Source organism: Centruroides vittatus, unplaced genomic scaffold (assembly GCF_030686945.1).
Source record: "Centruroides vittatus isolate TY-2023 unplaced genomic scaffold, ASM3068694v2 contig_329, whole genome shotgun sequence".
NCBI lineage: Eukaryota > Metazoa > Arthropoda > Arachnida > Scorpiones > Buthidae > Centruroides > Centruroides vittatus.
The window spans coordinates 3,928,834-3,951,349 of record NW_027122113.1 but is presented as its reverse complement, the minus strand read 5'-3'; the positions used below and the strand labels follow the sequence as shown (position 1 = coordinate 3,951,349).

Sequence of the window (22,516 nt, the reverse complement as noted above, 5' to 3'; positions counted from 1 at the left end):
GGTTTGTCTCTCGCTATGTATCTGATTAAACAGAAGCATTCGTTCAGACAAATTCTGAATAAAAAAAAACACATTCAGTTTTAACACCCCAAGCAGAAAATAAAGTCGGATAAACGAAGCGAAATGCACACATTTTGCAAATAAACCACAACAGAACAAGGAAAGAAAAATAAAAAAAATTTCCTTTGAAAAAAGGCTGTGTAGTAGTAAAGAAAATGGAGAAATAGTTAGTACCCAAGCAAAACAAAAAAAAAAAAAAAATATTCAAAACTGCAATCAACATGAAAATATATCCCAAGGTTTCAAGACGTAACGTAATTCTACAGGTTTTATTTTCTAATATTATAAAAGACGTTTTAAATTAAAAACAAACAACTTATAAACAGCAGAAAGAATGGAGAAAAGAATGTTTACTGACTGGAAGATAAATGATTTTCTTGCAGCGTCATTTCTTTCCCTTAATCTCTTTATTTCGCCCCCCGAATCGGGGGTAGGAAAAAAATATTCTTGTGGAGCGACAGAATTTTTGCAGCCTTTGTGTCATTCACCCGTCTTCTATACCAAAAAACCTATTTTGGTCCGACGTACAGTACGTTCGACTTACTACATCTATCCATTGTATTTCCTTCGGAAGCGGGGTGAGTCATTATTGAATGGACAAATTCCCTTCATTGATGTTCACCCTCCTCAAGAAACAGATGCAACACACTTTACCAAGATGGGAAGGAAAGAAGTCGTGGCAACACTTACCACGCTCGCTCCTACTTAAAACTGATTACTAATTTAAATATAAGAACCCCGGCAATTTATTTAAGTTCTTTCTTTGTATAATAACTTAATTAAAAAATAAAATAAAATTATTAAAAAATTTATATATACTGTATTTTCGAGTGGTATCCTCTAGCATTAACGAGCTGCAATTCTGCTAACGATTAAATTTTATTATAATTGACTTATTTAATAATAAATAATAATTCAGAAATTTTCATTTTTGCTAATTTTATTTTTTTAATTTGGAAAATTATTTTGTTCGCCTTTTTTCTATTCCCCCAACGCTCGCTCGATCTCTCTCCTTAGCGATTGAAAATGTTTAATTTAATTGAGTGATTATAATAAAAGTCGGGTTTTTCTTTCTTAATTACAAGCGTTGTTTCTTTTATTTAAATGCTGTAACGTTTTTATTGTGATAGACGTTCTTTTTTTTTCTTTTTGTATTTTCCTTTTAAACTGGGTACGCTGGAGTAAACGCGAATCGCTAACGAATACGAAAAAATCGTCAATCGCATTCGAATATTGTCGATTGCGTCCCATCGCTGACGTAATTTCTGCGTCGCTTTCGTTAGCTATTCTCATTTCGAACGCGAATCGCTAACGAGAGCAGAAATTGCGTCATCGATTGCGACGCGATCGATGGATTTTCGAAACGCGATTATTGAAACTGCCTCCGCCGCAATTCGCGTTCGATGCGAAACAGCAGTTTAAAATGTGACTCCAGCAAATATAACGGGAAAGTGGAAGAAATAAAGCAAAATGGTGACGAGATGAATCGCATTCGAATGACGTAACCAACGTGACGTCTTCGATGACGAAGTTATCGCGTCGCGTCATTGAATTTTCTCGCGATTGCGTTCGGTGAGCAATCTCCTAACTAAACACGAATCGCCCATGTAAAATATATGTTTGTACAGCCAACAATGCTGGAATATTTTTATTCAGTGAAATTCCACCGACTAAAAATGACTAACATTACGATATAGCGAACAAATCGCTCCAGGTATTAGCGATTCTCGCTCAACGATAAGCGACAAGTAGAAACATTAGCTTTTCACAACTAAAGAAAGACGAATTCTTTCAACAATAAACTATCAAAAGCAATAAACTAAGAACCAATTTCTTACTTCCAGGAAAAACAAAGCTATATTTTTGAAGAGAGGAAGAAGGAAAGGAAAAAAAGCCATGGAAACTCTGAAGGAGAAGCCACTACTCATTCCAATCCCATCTAATTAATAAATTTAATTAATTTTTTCCAAACTAAACTGATTCTTTTCAACAAAATATGAAATAGTCATTCTGATATAAAGGATAGGAAAACATTGGTTGCACTCACTTCCACAGTCAATTTTGTTCCCCGGAGGACATAATCCCAACAACGACTTTACTTCTACCGTAACTATGCAGCGTAACAATGTAGTGGAGTGTAATTAAAACTCCTAAATGTTATCTATCCGGCTTTCTTAGAGGGGACGATACTTGGCATTCTCGGTTTGCCACCCGAGGCAATAATTACTGTTAGTAAATATGCAAATTGCTTCGGAATAATTACATATAGAGAAAGAAGGAATATTTAGTTGCCAATGTTGTGTTTGGCGATGGGAACTAGTCACAACCGCAGGCTGGATGAGATCGTTCGGTCGAAACAGCCAGTCGAGCGTGTAACACCACACATCCTGCCTATTACCGGGCCAGCATACCTACGCCGTACAGTGCAAGTAGTTTCACCACCCTCCACTTCACCACTTTAAAAGACAGTCTGCGGTCTTCCTACATGTCTTAAGGATTTACGCCATTAGTTTTCTCTCTTTTTTATTCAGGGGGACCCGTTTCGTCGATATATCTTCACTAGAAACAATAGTTCAAGTGTGTGGTTAATGTTTTTTTCGGGTTTTGTTACACGTTCTCGAGATTCGCTACTGTTAAACAAGGCTCGAGAGATTACTCGAGCGTGTTTAAAATTTGTAGAAAGTGCACTTTCGGTGTTTCAATTTCGAGTCGACTGGGTATTTTTCACGAATGGCCATGCATGTCAACAAGTAATTCGAGTATCTATTGCTGTTTATTGTTGCTCTTATTGCCGTAAGTTTATCGCTTGTTTATGTTTACTTTAAAGTCGCGTATGCAAGTATGTTTATACAGGTTATATTGTACACGTCTCATACTCGTCTGTGTGTATTAGAATGCTCAAATATCGAAAACAATCAAAGTAATCGCTCAATTCGTATACGATTTCATAGTGAAATCCTGGATAAATTTTAAGGGAGAAAAAACTGTTAAATCTTCTCTTAAATTTTTAAAAAGATCAATTGGATTATTTTACAATTTATTCTTTTCGTTTATAAATATTTAATTCAAGCTTGATTAACTTAAATAAATAACTCGTTAAACGAATTTACGAAATTGAATCGTAGTAACTTCTGTCCTATAGAAAATATATATTGATAGAACCAATATAAGCCAGCAATAAGCACAAACAGTAGTAAAATTTTTCAAAATTACGAGCATTTAATCTATAAAAACCATCACTCGGAGGAGGAGGATGAGGAAATTTAACTTGATTCGAGAGCGGTTCCGAACCCATATTATCGAATAGGAAAATCAAATGAAAGTTTTATGTAGTCAAACATTCAATTTAAAAAGTTCCGATCACGTGTCGCGTATGAACGTGACATCACGATGTGTCACTGACCTCCAAGTGATAGAATAGTCACGTGACCGAGTCACGTCTTCCCCTATCGGAAATATCATTAAGGTGGCGGCGAATCCGAGTAAACATCCAGGTGCTTAAGAGTAGAATGCGTTTCTGGCTACACTAATTTTAACCAAAAGACGTGACGTGGAATTTTAAATAAATACGGGGGAAAATATTTTACCGGCCATTTTAAAATTAGGAAACGAATAAGCTTTTCATTCGTTATCAATTCTACGAAATTCACTCGGACTTCCGATACCCACAATGGCGGAAGACTGAATGCCGAATTCTTCAGAAAATCTAAAAGTGCCGGAAGCAAGAATTAATTAAAATCGCCTAATCACATCTGATTTCTCGCTTAATTATTAAAGCTTCCATCTTATCGTCATTTAAAATACTGACATAGTTTGAAAGTCTCTTTACGCGGTACAATCTGGGCTTATTATGTGTTGCTGCATTCATTTAAGCGATGATGTGGATAAAGTTTTGATAAAATCTTTACACTGTTCGTCTAGAACCCCGAAAACTCGTTAAAAAGTAATAAGGATTGTCTTCCTTCCTTAAAGAAAATTAAGTAGAATTTTATTGGTTCTAATGTACTTGATTCTAATTTAGTACGCTCTTTATATTTAATAATTAAAGACACTTTATACGGCAGCTCGAGTAAGAGGATGGCCTTCGTACGTAAGGCTCTCTCCTTGTATGAACTCGTTTCTTCGATGATCCGGACTATGATTCACCGCTATTTGAAACCTTGAAAGGTTAGGGTTTATTGAAACTATGCGGGCAATACTCACGTTTCTAAGAAATGTAGACGTATAGGTTCAAAGTCAACAAGAAACCACTCTTCCACAGAATTTGATCTATAAGCTCAATGCGTATTGTTCTTCGCGATCACGAAAGCGATCGATTTCGCGCGACGTAAAAGCAAACTGCGTTTATACATATTGAGTACATAACTTCTGCCAGTTGTACTTTCAGCCATTACGATGTAAGAAAACGATAAATTAATGAACTGTTTCCACAGCAACGATTGCTATCGTTAACATTAAAAAACCAATATGTCGCCATGTGCCAAGATACGACTTGCGAGCTTTGCACTAAAAAATCTTCAATTTCGATGGCGATGGATGAGATTCTCGATTCGAGGACATTACAAATTTTCGTAAAAATCGAAAATATACAAGGATTTCCTATTAATTCTTCTCATTTTTTATGCTCACTTACCGAGTCTCATTGTTGAGTATTTCCCTTACTAAAGCAATTCTTTAAGATAATTTAAGGGTTCTTAACTTTTGAATGCATCGAGTGGTATGATTCCGAACTTCATCTTACCTCCTTTGTCGACAACTCTTACCGAAACGGTTTCTTTCATTCATCCAGAGAAAGTCACGAACTCTCGATTTTTCTTCTAGCAACGGAGATAATCGAAACAAAATTATTTAAATAAAGAAAAAAGAAAAAAAAAGAAACGTCTCGCTGCTTGTTGCCTTCGAGGAAAAAAAATATATCCTAAAAAGTAGCTTATTTTCAGGTGAGAATGCCCTTAATTTTCAATTGACCCCGGGATAGGGTGGAGTGGTCTGTGCCTTCATTACATCAACAAATTGTAATTGAGATAACGGTGAAGTAATTGACTGCTGTGGAAGGCACCACTTATCTTTAGAACAACCTAAGTGACCCTAATAAGTTTCAAGGTTACTTACAGGACATTACAGTAAGTTTAACCATAAATCTACTGAAGAAACGCGAGAAAGTGCTTCCAGAGAGCTACTATAAGTCAAATATAATTAGATGATACGGTGCTTCTACTGGCAAATTCCTTGCAATTTTACGACTTGCAAAAAAGTTCGACTTGGTTAAACACGAAGTAACTGGAAAGTTCTAACTTTTAAATATAATTTCATATACTTTTTAAGGTTCTAAACAATATCAGGAATAGATTCAAACGACTGATATAGCTACAAATGGCGTTTTTTACATGATTTTTTTAATAGAAACGTAGAAATCAAGGTCATAAATAATCGATTAAAATTATTAACAACTGTCTCCAATCTCTCCTAGAAACTCGTTCCATTCTGAGAGCCATTTTTTTCAAGGTAACTTCTACCTAGATGCTCATAAAGCGTAACAGAAACAAGTTTTTCGCTTCCTTCGTGTATCGTGCCGACCGAGAAATGAACACACACCGATGCCAGTTGTTTAATTTTTAAGAGCAGCATGAAAATAATTCAGAGGGTGGAATAAATAAGAGTCCGGAGGGAGATCTTTCAAGGACTCTCGAAAGGTCACACGTGCGGTCCTCCCTATCATACAAGTGCGCTAATTTTTGGCGAGGTCACACTTACAAGTATAATATGAGTTTTAGACGTGCTCAAAACGTTCGACGTCATTAGGAGTGTCAGTGGTTATTGCGGGTAAAGCTACAATTTCTGGGTAATTTAACCCACTAGCAGTCGATATTTGGTAATTATGATATCAGACATCTAGTCGTATGTGGATTATCCCCACGGGGGAAATACGTCTCCACTTCTACTACTTCACTTACAAGTGGACACTAATAAATCTAATAAACTAAAGTTTTTTCAAGCGAGAAAAAAATATATATATTATAAACTGTTATTAACTTAAATATAAACGAAACTATTCCAATTACGATGAACTCGAAGGAGGGGGGAAAATCGATACGAGTCGAGAACTAGCGAAAGAAGGGGGCCATTGCAAAAGGTCTACACACACACACACACACACAAACACATATATAAATGGAATTTATGGGGGTTCGACTTTCCATCTTCTTTCGTAAAGAACTTCCTCCTGAAAAACTCCACCCACTGTGTTATCTGCCCTCATAATAGGAAACGCCTGACCTTTGGGTTTTAGAATTTGGAGCAACATTGGGAGGAGACAAACATCTCGTCTACACCCAAGCGGAATTTTGTAAGAGATCATTTTTATCACTAAACCTCTCATCATTTTTTAAGAACCGGCACCTCTTTCGGCCATCCGGAAAGACTTTTATGTAATCATTTTTAGAGTTTTATCATTTTCAACTTGTTCACGTCGATAATGATAATGATCCGAGCAGATTATGTTAAAAAAAAAAAGAAAGAAAATCAACAGCGGCCACAGAACTGAATTTTTCAACATCAACTATTAACCTAGATAGACATTTGAAGAAATAAACCTATAATTTCAAAAAAAAGAAAAGAAAACCCACCGGATATTTTTCTATATTTAAGAAAAATTGTTTAAAGTTTAACAATTTAACGCTTAACAATGCGAAGTGTGTGCAAAGTTCTGTAACAGAATTCAATATTAGATTTCTGAATTCTATTTGATCTCTGAATTACGATCCATTAAATTATAATGTGTCTGAATTATGATCTTATAACATAATCATGTTTGATCTATGCTGGAGATCAAACATAATTCTGTAAATCTAACAAATATACGCGCTTCTCTTGCATTTTTCTGAAGATGGTTACTGTATACATTCATTATACCCAATGGACTTTTGATACAGTAAACAATTTTGTTTGTCCTTCCATTCTGTATCATAGTGAATTCGATATAGTGAATGATTTAGCTCACTATATCGAGTGTCTATTGTATTTATATAAACCTCATGAATATACACAAGAGAATCTCTCTCGAATATACATATTCAATAAATTCAAACTAAATTCCACACGGTTCTAAACACTCAAAAGTTACACGTGGAATTTTCTAAGGATAAATTTCGTTACTTTAAAGTAAACTAATCTTTAAAATTTAAAATCGCACAAACAGAATTCAAAATATAGCTTAACAAAATTATAAAAGATTAACATTTAATGCGCTCAAACAAGCGGAATTCTTCAAGAAAACAGAATTTTACATAAACTTAATTACCTTTGCATACGGTTTTTCTTTCTTTTTACAAGCAAAACGTTCTTAATATAGACATAACAACTTGAAATTATCTTGATTCTGCTAATTACAGGAGAATTTAGCATTCATTTTAGCAATTCTAAACTTAATATAGAACTAATTATACATTCTGCTGAAGTTATTTCTGTATTAAAATCAGTAACGTTTACGCCATTTTACAATTAAATATGGCATAGAAATTATTAATCCCGTTGTTGCGCGCCTCGAAAATTAGCTGTTAGGATGTAATTTTATTTATTTATTTTTGACGATATGGACGAGATTTTTACACGGATTTTCTCCAGCTAATGGTTCTAAACAAACAGAATTTAACGAAGATCAAAACCGTGCAACACAAAGGCGGTGTCACGTGACTGGAAAGAACAAATACAACTCCAAAGACCTGAAGAATACCATCTTCCCATGTCGTCTAACTCAATTAAGCGGAATAATAGACGGACTTTTAAAAAAAATGTATATATCAAAATTTAATTAATAATTTGAAAATCGTTAAATAAACTAAATTTAATTAAAAATTCATTTAAAAAAGGGAGGGGGGAATATCAAGCGAAGTTAAATTTGAAAATTCTTTTATACGCAAAAGGTTAATTTAAGGTAAGCGTCTTTAACAAATTCATTTTAATTTAAGTAATGTTATGCAAATGAAGTCGCGGGGGATTTCATTCAATGGGAAATTATAAGAAGAAAAACAAAACAAAAATTTACTTTAACCAATTACTGAGATAACCGACGGATTTGTCAAGTTTACTTAGTGTCGATTTTAATAAACAGAATGCATACACTTTTCTGCTCTTATGTGTATACACATTATTATAAACGCTTCTAGCAACACTTCGTATTCAGACTTTCCAATTACTTCCTATCGTAGGACGATGGTTTCGGATAGGATTACAGGATTTCAGACTTAGTTTATTACTATTTTTATACTTTTTACACCAGTTTGAATCGTTAAATAAATTCGCTTCTAAGCTAATATCTTAAAAAAATAATAGGTAAAATTGGTTTAAATTGATTCGAATTTTCATTTTTGATCCCGACTCTCATTTTTTTTACTAATTATTAATATTAAAACGCTTTTATGTACGGTTTCCTCAAATTTCATTCATTTCTAATTAAGATAGAAGGCTGAAACTGAGAACGTATGGTACATAGGCCCGATAACAATGCATTTTAATGACTTTTTAGGGGGGTGACCCCATCCCTATTTTGCTCCTCACCCCGAAATCTGATATACAGACGTAGAATTTAATCAGTAATTCAATTTGACATGGATATTTCGTGTGCGTAGGCCACCCCAATCCTTAAAATACCTATCTAAAGTAAAATTTAGCAAGTTGTAAATGATATTTTAGATGTGTAAATGTATTGTAGTAATGTACAGTACTTGATGGAGAGTGGGGTGCTCCACCCAATATTTTTAACAGTCGAAAAAGTTTTTTTTTTGTTTTTTTATTAAGTTTCTCAATTAGAATCGTTAAATGAATTATTTTCTGAGCTAAAATTAAATCTAAAACGTTAAAAATATATATATTTTTAACCTAGTTTAAAGCGAATTAAACTTTCATTTTTGTTCTCGACCTCACTTTTAGAATAGATATTACTTTTCAACTTACTTCTTTTTTCTTTTATGCAACTCACTTTTCGACTTAGTTTTACTTCCTTTTCTCCTCTTTTTTTTCCTGTTATATGCGATTCACTTTCCGACTTAAAGTTACTGATATTTTCGAGTCAAGTTCTAGTTTCAACTTTACTCTTTACAAACTCACTTTCACGTTTTAAAGAATAACATTATACAACGTATAATATATATATGTTCTTTAAAAATTAATACTTTCTATTAAATTCCTACATTCCCCCCTCAAAAAATGCCCCACTAAAACTGGAGTAAAGCGAATAGAATTCGAAATATTTGATCTTTCGCTTGAGTTATAGTTTCAGATTTTAAGAAATTCTATTTTGACGTTTTAAATATTTAATTTTTACCGTTTTTTAAAAATTAAAAAAAAACATTTAAAATTTATTTATTTTTTCTTAAATTTCACTAAAAGTTGAATGAAATATCAAATTTCGTCTATTCTACTACATTTTCTGACTTAAACTTCTAGTCTCATTGTTTCTTTGTGTCGAATATAACTCTTTTATTAGAGGAAAGTAATGAATAACGTAAAAAACCTGTTTTAAAAGATAAAAATTACTATTTTTCTACGAAAATCTTTGTTTTTAAAAAAAAATACGAAAAAGGAAGCAAAATTTATACAAAAAATACTTTAATTTTTTTTGGCCATTTTTAGGCCATAAATCTAAAAGCCACATCAGTAAATTCATTAAAAATATATATAAATATTTGATGTAATTTATTGAACTTTGAGTCTTCGAACGTATCCTATTGTTCTTTTACATACAAAACTAAAAAAGAAATTCACCTTTCATCGCTTACTTTGATATATTTTAAAACCCAGTTTTATAAACTTTAAAAAGAAAATTAATATTTTTTTTTATTTTTAAATAAGATTTCTTATATCTTTCTTCGAGAAAAAGGAAAAAAGTATTTGAGTGAAAGAGCGAGAAAGAGAGGTGAAGCAAATGGATTTCCTTTGTCACGCCTTTCGGATATCCTACAAAGAGATGTATAAAGATGCTGCAGCTTTTTCTACCCTGTCCTCGTTTTAGACAAACAAGCGGGAGGTAATCAGTTACTTAATCTAAAGTAGGACTTATCAGGATAATACAGTCAGGAAACATCATTATGAAGCAAGAGTGCTGGCATTTTGCCACAGATACAACATACTCAATTAAACTGGACAGTGTTATACAATACGGATACCCGAGGGTTAGAATAGTCATTTATTCGCTTTCCCTAGGCTAATATATTCATAACTAATTAAGGTCGAGTTTGTCCTTGAAGGTGAGGCGAAGAAAGTCTCGCGAGAATGGACAAGAAAGCTAGGAATCTCTCGCCATTGTTGCCATCCATACCGAAGAAGACGAAGGTAGAACTACGAGTGGAACAAGTCGAGAATTTTGATTAAATCTGCACCGAGATGAATTGTAGGTAATTTAATTCCGTATCGCGAGTCTCTAAAGTAATATATATCCGCCAATGGGGTTAAATAAGATAAACAAATACGGGTTCTGCAGTAGGGGACGAGTCGAACGAAAACAAAAAAAAAAGAGAGAAAAAATCCCTCCCGTTTTTATAGATGATGCATAATTTAAGCCACGAAATTAAGTTAAATAAAATCTTTAGAGGGTTATCTTAATAAAATATATACATCTCTAGCGGCTGGAGTTTCCTTTACACGTTTAAATCCGCCCAGAAAAGTTAGAAAATGGTGGAAAAATTTATTCTATGCCGAATTACAACAATTAGAAGTTTAGTTTGAGATTTAGTGCCCCCAGAAAGGGCCTTCTCGCTCACCTGCTCGTTCAATAATCGCACCTGACTGCCTCGGAGAAGGTCGTTTCTCAACGTACAAGCGAGAGAACTGATTAACGCCGCTACACAGCAGTTAATTAATCACTGCTAAAGTAGGTAACACTTTGGCTGGCACAGCGGTACACGCGGGACCACACCAACCACATGTTTGTTAACAATGCTTTGATTAGTGGAATTACAAGGGTCTGAATAATGAAAAAAAGCACGGCTATAAACAATTTACCTAACTCAACCATCTTAACCGACTAACCAGTTAAGCACGTTATACATACTTAAAACTAAACCTCCCCATACTGCATAAACATACGGCGTGACTTTCGCTAAACAGAGATTAATCTTCGAAGCTTTAATTAAGTTTCTACTTACGTTCCCCCTTCTATATACATAACTCTAGAATTAAAGCGGGGTCAGGAAGCGAGGGGGAGGTGGGAAAGAGAGAGAGAGAGACAGACAGACAGACATTTTTAAAATTTCAATTATCATAAAACCTATTTAAAACCTCTCCGCTAATTTACATATTAACTGCATTAGTCAAATTATTATTTAACGAACCGTTTAACCGGTGACAATTTTTTTACAATTTATTATTATTACACGCGCACACATTACATACATTCAAAAATATAGATATTATTCCGGTAGCGGCCCATAAAAGGGAAGTTTATTAGGAAAATCTGAAAGATCTCAATTTGTATAATAGCGGGCATTACGGGTTTTAAAATACGCACGGAATGAAATCTTCAGACCTTTTTCCATTATTTCGTTCAGTCTGTGGAAGTTCGATCAATCATCTCAGGTAATGTTCACACCTTTTTTTCTTTTTTTGCTGCCAAATGCCGTCAATTTCACGGAATACCGGAGACAATCAGACTTCGAACTCAGCACTTCTCATACCAACGATGCATTCATACCCTCTTCTCCTCAAAGTTTCTCGCAAACTATGCTTAACACCGAAAGAAGCCGACGAATACCTCGATAAAACGTGATTACTGATAACCTATATATATCCATACAGCGAAGACTAGAGCGGATATAACCATAAAATCTAATTTATTCCCGTGTAAAAGCTATCTCGAGAATCTTAAGTCGAGGGACTAAGTAACTTTTTAATGATTTTTCTACGAATTATACAGGAAATGAATCTTAAAAAAATCTTAGCTGCGTCATCGTCCATTGAGAAAAATACGTGATTTTATTTTTAAATTCTGATTCATCGGTATAAAAATAAATAGCTGATCGTTTATTGGTATGAATTTTTAAGATTTTTACACCTCAAATTTTAGTTCTAACAACATTTTTATATAGTGTTACTAAGCGTAACGTCGTAAGATTATTATTACAGGTTACGCATCTTCGTGCAAATCCGAATGTTTTGTCGAATTGTATACATGACTTATTGTGTAAATTATTGTTATAACTATTTTAACTACATTTAAAACTGATTTTTTTACACCTTTAACACACGCACCGAGTGTCAAAGGAAGTAGGATGCAATTATATAAATTCGTGTTCTTAAAAACACGAATTTGTATAATTTTCGCTGTTAAATTTAAATTTTCAAGAATTCTTTACATATTTTCTAGTAAAAAGAATTTTAGGAAAATTATTTATGTAAAATTTCTATACATCCGAACTGGTGTGGTGGAAAAAAGAGCGCAATGCACTACATCTTTACGCACGAAAAAAGAGGATTTAATTCCCGAAATTATATATATCCTTTAGAAAATTTTCTTGTTACTAATTCCAAAATCACGAGAAGATAAGTAAAAATTATTAATCTGCTATCATAATAACATGGTGTCATAAGCGAAGCTAATTTAGACGTGACAACTGAAACGTGACCATTTTTTACAATTATAGAATTCCAATTAACGACCGAAATTCACATGAAAAAAAAAAGTGGCTTACCTCCCTTCCTCGCGTAGGCAAAGAGAATCATGCTGCAAAGAAAGCATGACGTCAGCCAGGTTCCCTTTCTTCCAAGATTCATTGTGAAGGACAAAGTTGAACCTGTAAAAGAATTTTTGTAAAAAAATGTACTACAGACAATACCTTTTTTTTCCTTTGTGAAAATCGTTGTTAATAGTATAAGTTCGGGTGGAGTTTTCAGCCGTAAATAATAACTATGTTGTATTTTGGACAGAAAAATAGCATTTTGCCCCCAGGTGGCTGGAAAGCAATAAGCCTATGGATAAAATTAAAACGGGATGGTGGAGTCTGGATAGTCTGTGTAATTAGGGATCTGGGAACAAAAGGGGGAACTCTTCTTCCCCGCTGATTCTACTGAATGGATTGAGAGCAAGATTAGGTACCTGTGTTTAATGACCTAAGTTTAACAATTGAGGCTTTTCTGTGATGTCCTCTTGAAGTTCCGCATACCTCTGCAAATTTCGAGTTTAAGCTCATCGCTTTTTTTTCGGTAAGCACACGATCCGAGAGGTAGAAAAACAAATTTATAAGCAATCGTTTACTGATTTTGATATAATTTCACGTAAGAATTTAATTATTTTTAAAAGCAAACGTTTTGTTAAGCGATGCCACCGTGTAGAAAATATGGATCTTTAATAAAATCCATAGGATTTTTTTTCTCTGGAATCGATAAACGATAAGGGATCAAAAACCGATTCTTTCCAAGTAGTGTTTGCTTTTTTAACTTACGGAATCAAGTTTAAAAATATAAACTTTTGAGAGATTTACACCTAGGGCTTTATTTCGTTAGTAGACACCGTCGTTAATTTCGAGTGGCTGACACTTTTAACCCCGTATCTCTCTACGGATCTACTGCAGGACGTTATAAATGATGTGAGAGATTAGGTATCAGGACGACCTTTCTGTCGGGGTGACGCCCACTTTAATAAAGTCATTTTACACAACACACACTTCTCGTTCTCAATCTTTCACATGGTCAAATTTTACTTAGCCATATGGTCTTACACACTTTTCTTCTTTTTATTCTTAACTTAGACTGATTAATGCTGTCTTCACACGCAATCTTCACGATTTTTTTCCGATGGGGGTTGGAGAATTTCCCCTCCCCACGATCAATTTTATGAAATTTAAAAAAAAAAAATGCCATTAGATGGTTATCGGACAGACGAAACATTTTTACGATAGTGAGTATTTTAATTATCTACTATATACCAACTTCGACAAAATGGCTACCGAAACGAAACGATCATAAAAATCTCAAAATTTACGACCGCCATTTTTAATCTCTCCTTTTTTCCCTCCTCCTCTCGTACTAAAAAATTATAAAGCTTCATCCCTTCGACAGTTAAATATTATTAAAAATTTCTCATCCAATTTTATCCAACGAGTGTTTCTTTAATTATAAAAATTTACTTATTAATCAGCTCCATTTTTTTAAAAAAAATGGCAAAGTAGACGCGAGGAGGAGGAAAAAGTAGGTGCGAGTTAATAACGCGACAAGCGGGTAGTCGCTATTGACGAGTTAACAGATTTTAAGCTAAGTGCTTCCTCCATTACGCTTGGGCGTGAGAATAAACTTGGCAGGGAGAAGAGCAGAGGAAGGTAATCTAGTTAGTAAGCGTTGGGCATGTCTCATAAAATAGACATCCGCTCGGTTGCTGGGAATGAGAGAGATTTAAATCACCCCTCCCCATAGAGTCACTTGGGATGGGGGTTCTATTCACAGTAGTGACGAATTATTCCCCGAAGCCAATCGAAAGAAATCTGGTGTCAATCTAAACGATTTCTGCATGGGAAAGTTAAATATTCTTATATGGTTTCTCTTCCAATACAACGTTAGGCGTGAATCATGGCCGCTACATATACTTTAATTAACTATGGTAATAACTTCATTAGTTTAATAGTTCAATTCTTAGCTACTGTACTTTGTAGGAAGAGATAATAACTTATCTTACATATGTTTGAAATGTAATTATTACTAAAATTTATCCAGGAAAATGGGTTTTTGATGCTTTAAGTGAAATCTACATTTTGTATTCTTTGAATATACATTTTAAAGTGGCCTTGAATAAGATACTCATAATTTTACAGCATTATAAGCCGTTTTATATAATTTTAATATAGTTTTGCATGGAAAACTTTGCGTGAATGGCTCGCATCCTTGATATTCTTTGCATTAAATACGATTTCCCCTCCCTAAAAATCTGAGGATAATTAACTGAAGTACGTCAACTGTAAGAAGAGATGTTTATAAAAGAGCAAAGAAATTATCTCGCTTGGATGCATCGGGATGTGACGCTAATTTATAAAATTGAGCGAGTATTTTCACGTCTTTGAAATGCATGAGATGCTCTTCGTGTCAATCTGGCATCGCCCGAAAATCCTTCCAACGTAACACCGAAACTAGACAATAGCTAGACTCCTATCGAATATTTTACATATTCTATATAAAGAATTTATCCATATAGTCACATTTTCTGTGTTTCGACTATAGATATCTCTTTCAGAAATTGAAAATAAATGTCTGTCTGTAAGAGGAACTATAGAATTTAGCGATAGTAAATCAGACAGTACATACATATATATAGTTTCGAACATTGATAAAAATATGCAAGCTGTCCTCTCGAATTCTTTCCACATGCTAGTAGATAACGAAGCGAACAGAGCGGTGGGTCACATTCGTACTGCTGTAGTAGTGAGAGAGGTCAATAATCTTCCTTACTTGAAAGAATGGCAGCCCAGGAGCAAAAACTACATTTTTTCCCCTTCGGTTTGCTCTTCACCTTAGGGAATGTACGAAGGGGATAAGGAAAAAAAAATTTTTTTAAGTTCAGATTAAATCCTAGAATGTTATTAAATATTTTTCGCAGTTTTGAAATAATTCAAGCGTCGATATTTTAAGACTGTAAAGTGCTTGGGGAGATTTTTTTTTTCTAAAGTTAAGATAAAATTTAAAAAATTCGATCCACTTGTATATTTTCAAGTAACATATTTAATTTTTTTTTTAATTTTACGGATTTATTGAAAACATTTGCATATATATTTATCGAGATTCTTGAACTTTTCTTCGTTTTATGTAATTTAAAAAGGAATTAATTCTGGTTAAATCCCGAAATTATTATTATTCTACGCCTTGGGGCTTTCTTAAGCTACTTCATATTCTCCTCCATCCCGAGTTTAGCATTCACGTGGTGGAGTTATAACTCATATTATGACTAGAATTATATTTTAGACTTATGTTTGACACTTCCTTATCTTAAATTCAATACGCATTTGCCAGATATTAACTTAAATTTTTCTTAAAATAGAAGGGAAGCGAGCATTATTTATGTATGTGATATAATAGAGAATCGTTCTTCGAAGCTCCTGAGGGATTTCCTGATCGAAAATTATATTTAGGAAAAAAAAATGTATTGTTCTAATCAAACTTTCAAATTACTGCAGTATTGAAAGTCTTAAACGCTTCGATAATAGGAGAAAAGGGACAAAAAACAAAAAAAGGCAGGATGACGTCAGAAAACACCATTGCACCTGTCAATATGTCGGCTCTCAGATAAGATGAGGCAGAGACAGGAGCTAGAACATTACCGAAGAGACGTCCTCCCCAGAGGATATTGGGGTGGTAAAGGGGATGGGTAACACAAAAATTAAACCCCCAAGACCCTGTCAAGATGACTAATGATGTACAGTTAATGAGGTGATTAAGTACCGGAAGCTAATGGGAAACTATACGGTGTCAACTGATCGAGGACGCTTTAAAACTATAGACAAGTTGACTTAATAGCGTACACATGGTGAGATGCAAACTTTTACAGATGACGATCTACATATACACACTCCCCTTTCCCTCAATAAATACTTATAACATTTAAAAAATGTATACAAGTTTGAATGTTTCCTTCGTTTTTAATAGAACTAAAAGCAAATGTTATTTTTATATATACATAAAAAAATAAGTTTTTAACATTCGTGTATATTGTACTTTTTTTGTTTTTTCGACTTTTTCGATTTGTTTCTTTTGTTTTTTCGACTGTTCGAGAAGTCTTCAACAATTCTCCTCCTCCCAAACTCATCTAACAAGTATCTGATTTACTTAATAATTTTATTTGTCTTGAAATATATATTTATCCGTCATACATACAGAAAAGATACTCGTGTATTTCGTATATCGAGACCTTGACTCTTGAATATTGATATAAACATACTTTTTTCTACTAGTATTTCCTAACAAAACTCGAAGTATTACTTTACATTTACCACAGATACTGTGCAACAAGACAGAAAACAAACAAGTGCATAGCTTGGTGCTCAGAAAAATGTAAAGATATATCCAAAAAATTTTCAAATATCTACTCAATTTTAATGAGGTTTGAGTAACTGAAGCATGTTACGAGACCACAAACGTGAACTATTTCAATTGAAGCGGCTATAAAAACATGAAAAATACATAGAAGTTCGAAGAATTCTAGCAAATAGTGTACATATTTAAGTTATGATTTATCATTTAAGGCATCGAGTTACTTCCTCCTCCTATTTATTTATTTTTTCGGAGGGGGATGCGACACTCGGTTTCTATATTTAGAAACTTACTTTCGTCATTTAAACCACGTTAATATCTTTACACATCGAGATGTTTTGATAGTAACGTGTATCGTAGTCGGGTGATACTCCTGACATGTTCGAGGCAGAATTATTGCCAAACGAAGTTCCACTAATGACATCAACATGCTTTGTATAAACATGCAAACAGGCAACCGAGTCGTTCCACCCATCTGTTCTCATTTCCACTTAAACACAACCATCATATTGACATTTAAAACTGTATTCGAGAGCATTTAAAAGTTTAACGTTATAACGGAAACATTTCTGTGAATCTTTAATGGTAATTTTTGTGAAAGCAATTTACACTGATGGATGGATATAATTAATCTGAGCCGAGATGATTATATAATAGTACTCGAGCATTCGGTAATGAAAACAATGCCCAACTGTACCGTAAATAGAAAAAAAAAAACACCTTGTCAGATTATATCTGGCTTGATGAATATGTCACAAAGTATACATTCTATTATAATACATCATCTCTGTAATAATTAGTGAAGTGAAAGCTGTGAAATGTATGTAAATAGATGGCGGATAGGTGGAAAGACGTTCTCTTAACAGATAAATCAAAGGGATTTTTTAAAATTTTATTATAAAAATAAAGCGGGAGATGGTTCTTTTACAAGATAAATTATTTTATGCTAAATGTATACAGCATAAACAATGACACACACACTGTTTTCAAATGCCTTTTATGCTCCTCTTGTAATTATGTAATGACCTTTGACACGATTTTATAAGCGAAACATAAATTTAGTAATTAATTTACTTAGCTTTTTCAATTGTACTTGACATTTTAACTTATAGCAAAGTGTATATACCACTCGGGCAATTAATTATCTTGTTTCCTCTAGAGATGATCTCCCATCCTCTCTTTCTAATGCTTCTTAATCGAAACAATAACCACGATTATCTAACAGAAATTATTTTAAAGTAAATTTAATCACTGTAAACTATGATAATGGGCTAAATAAGTTTCTTAGAGAAACAATTGCATGCTGAAGATGCGGGATGAAGATATCAAGTACAATATAAATTCCGTTTCAAATGATAAGATATATTAGAGAAAATCATTTAATAAATCAGCCTGGCGATTTTACAGTTTAAATTTCTAAAAATTTGAATTTGGAAAGCTTTTTAAAGCACCCATTTTACGATAAAATATTAAAAATTCACGGCTAAATCTAGAAAATTAACTAAATTTTAAGCTGTTGTAACTGTAGAAGCTTATAGAATACATACGACAGAGCGTAGAAATTAAATTACTGCAGAAAAATAATTAAAAAATGTCTTTGAAAAGGTCCCTCCTTAGATTAATTAACGAAAATATTCCCTTATTTTATTGTTATTCGATTCACGGCCATGTGCAGCATTTCGTGCTTGATTTATGACACGGTCGGCCATTTTGTTATAGTATCGTAGCAACCGTTTGAAATCTTATTTTGCTTTTCATCGCCATATTTGCACCACAAGCGCCTATCTGAGACATGTTTCGCGTGATCAGTAAGCAGGTGTGAAGTAGTCTCTTTCTAATACAACTTTCATGCAACCAAACTTTAAAAAAAAAAATTAAATATATTATTTTTTCTATATTCAAAAATGTAGTTCAATGATTTAATAAATAATAATAATACTATTTTGTTATAGGAATTTGTATTTTTCTATAAAATTTATGCACATTTTAGTTATTTTTATTATAAAAGTAGAGTTTTTTTCATCTTAAAACTTCATTTCAACGTTAAAAAAATGTGAATTTGTAACTTAAATTTTCATGTTTTAACAAATTTTTCGCTAAAATTCGACTTAAAAAATATTTATTTTTCCGAATTTTTAACTTAAATTTCAATTTAACATACAAATTTCACAATTATTGGGATAAAAAAAATACTTTTAAAAGGGAAAAAAGTGTTTATCTTATTTAAATAAACGAATAAATTTAAAATACACACTCAATTTTACAATATTTACGCTTCAGCATATATAAATGTTTACGTTCAAATTTTCTTACATCAGGATAGAGAAGAGTAACAAGTTCCCACGTAAACTGAAGCGATTTCGTACGAGAAAAGGCAGGAAAAAGTGCATCATTTAAAAAAAGTCGAATATTTATTTATATTTTTAATTACATCCTCCGAAATACATGTAAGGAGTGAAATAAGAATCCTTAGCTTTGAGTTTTGAAACAATAGGTAGTTATATAGGCTATTTATTCGGTACAAAGACCACCTTCGAGTAGACTGCTTCACTAAACTCAGACGGAAAGTTGTCACGTCAATCGGTGTTTTGCGTGTCACTAAGACATTTCTCACGTCTCTCTTCTCCGCCCCACTTTACTACCCTCCACGAAAAAGTATCTAATTAAGATTATATGTCCCTTTACAGGAGCGCTTTCCAGAAATAAATTTTTGAAAAAGTCTCTCCTCCTTTTTATATACACACACACAAAAATATAGAGCATATCTTTTAGAAGCTTCTCCGAAGAAAAATAAGGTATTTGAAAAATAAAAAATCCTATTTTTCTGCAGGTTCCGGCCCGAGCAATAACCTCGCAGGAGTAACATCTGCTTCTATAAAACTTTCCAAGGGGAGGGAGGAAAGAAGAAAAAAAAAATTCCTAGCAGAAGAATGGTTGATATCAATTCAAACCACGACTTTTTTCTTGGAATATTTTCCTGAATAAGGTTCCAAAACGATTTAAAAGTTTGAATTCGAAGCCTTCCGACTCTAAATGGAACGTCCAAACCATATATCTTGACGTAATCATCATTCAGTATTCGTACGAAACTTTAAAAATTGCTTCAACACGCCAGTTTTTATTGTTATGGGTCAAACAAGACTGAGAAGTATACCAATTTTTCTTATATAATGATGCCAAAATTATTCACTTATTTATCTTCATCCTGCTGCTTTTTATATAATAAAACAGAAAAAAAAATTTAAGCAATTTTTGGTCCCATCTAAGAGCTTAACAGAATAGAAACGATCGAACTTTAATGCAGAAAAAAGGAGAGAAAAGAACGACCAACAAAGGCAATTTTTAAGATTATTAATCAAAAATATGTTATAATTGTTAGAGAAAGGAGCATTCTTCGTTTATCAGTGGATAAAATATTTAAAAAATCGTCTTAAACTCATACATTTTAACGTGGTACAAGCGCATTTCTGCATACTAAATGCAGTTTTAAGTCTTATGTAAGTCACGATTTTATCTGTTTCACAAGAGAAAGAATACTTTTATCATTATTTTCAGAAATTCTCATCCTTTTTTAATTGTTTCCTTTGTGTGATTCTTATCAGAGAATTTAGAAATAATAAATAATAATAATAAAATTCGAGCCTGTAATTCTTAACTACCGTTAATTGTTCTTGTTCTATTTTATATTAAAAAAACAAGAAGAATAAATATATTATTTTCTGTTTATTTTTCTCTTTAAAAATAAGCCTTATCTTGTTCATTGAACGAAGGAGGGCAGATAAGAAAAAAGTGCCATAGGCTAAAACGTGTTGTGTAGCTACTGTAGCACCTGGCTTGACGGCAGATGCAGGTGTAAGTGAGTAACGCGGTAGGAACGTGATTCAGGACGATAACACGATGATGAAGCTACCTTCAAAATCCTTATTTCGTGTATTGTTATCAGATTATAACGCTAACTTGATTGCAACTTGGAGAATTTTCCAGTTTCTTGCTTAATGAAGTCGCTCTTAACAGTTCTCCACAATGATTTCGATTTCTGGCCATGCGAATTCAGACCATAATGATGACAGAAAATGCCCAAATTGGAAGTTAGGACTAAATACAATACAACTATCGCTCCGCACCGCGTCGCGTCGCTTGAAGTCAATCTTCATTGTTATCCAGAAACGATTTGTTTTTTAAACGAGAATGGAAGAATGGATCTATTTGTCGCATCTAAGTATCTTATGTTAATGATATAAATCTGCTAAAAAACATGTTTGGCGTGTTACCCGGACTCATTCAAAGCGTACGGCATGTGTCGCGTCGCTCGGCGCGCCGTTCGCACTATTACAACTCCGTTAAATTAAAAAGATACCATCTTAAATATCAATCATATTTAAATCCTTAATTGAGAATAAGCGTTGATGATCAATAAAGATTAATTTATCCTCGTTTTCGCATATAATTTAACAATTTTTACGATATTATACTGGCACGACGCGACCTCGCGCCGTCGCGTCTGATGCTTCAACAAGATACAAAAACGTTTCTAGATCTTCGACTATATTTTAGGCCAGTAACGGTAAAAAAAATAAAGGAAGAAAGAATCGGTAATCCCGGTTAATTCAGTTTTCATCATCCCGGATAATCCAGGATAAACAAGAAATAAATTGAAGAAGGATGAAAGAAGGATTCGTTTTATAAACACGAAAAACGAATGGCAAAAATAATTTTCATTCGATAATATCGAAGCATTTTATCATTTTTACGAAATTATCATCAAGATATTAAAATTTTAATTAATCGAACAAGTCAACTTTCCGGATAATTAGAATTATTTAACGAACGATTTTTTTCGGGAGGGTTTGATATCGTCAATTACGTCATTCCTCGTTCGTTTTAATGCGATCATTTGAAGAAAAATTTGATTTATAATAAAGGAAGAAGAATGAAAAAAGAAGAAGAGAAAAAATCGAAGTGCAGCAGCTTTTTTTTTTATCTAAGAATTTCTGAAATCTTCAGCCTTATTGTAAGCCATTTACTTCATAACTTTCGCATCTGTCAGATGGAATCAAAATAAAGAAATACGACATCCTAAAGGAGTAAACGTGAAATAAAAGAGGCGAAGACCATCTATCAACATTTCCATTCCTCTAGATTTGTCCCTTTATGTACGTGAGAATATTAATGTTCCTTGTCTACATAACAAGCAGCTTGGTTAGATTTTCCGAACGATTATTTTAAATCCTTCTGTTTGATCGAGCAGTTGAATGAATTTCTTGAAATATATATATATATAAAATTCTTTTATTATTATATATAAAACATTAGTTTCGCCCATAAGCAAATTTTCATTGAATAAATGAAATAAATGATGTTTCTTAGCACCAACAAAAATCTTCGCTTCGTCTCTCTCTCTCCCCTCTCTGACAAACTATTAATTTTATAAATTAAGAAGACTTTTCGCTTACGC

At 33.1% G+C, this 22,516-nt stretch overlaps 1 protein-coding gene and 1 long non-coding RNA gene across 8 annotated transcripts in view; one reads left to right on the top strand and one right to left on the bottom strand.

The window, feature by feature from the left end:
- Positions 1-22,516, bottom strand: part of LOC136973806 (adhesion G protein-coupled receptor L3-like) — a 118,290-nt gene that overhangs the window by 32,989 nt on the left and 62,785 nt on the right. For all 7 annotated transcript variants that reach the window (XM_067268581.1, XM_067268579.1, XM_067268580.1 and 4 more), the window contains one exon: positions 12,744-12,845. In XM_067268581.1, the coding sequence (XP_067124682.1) occupies positions 12,744-12,825 (82 nt within the window). In that variant the 5' untranslated portion in view covers positions 12,826-12,845. The remainder of the gene's footprint in view (positions 1-12,743; positions 12,846-22,516) is intronic.
- Positions 10,223-20,696, top strand: LOC136973811 (uncharacterized). Its single transcript, XR_010880555.1, has 2 exons — positions 10,223-10,447; positions 19,892-20,696. It is a non-coding gene; the product is annotated as an uncharacterized lncRNA (long non-coding RNA).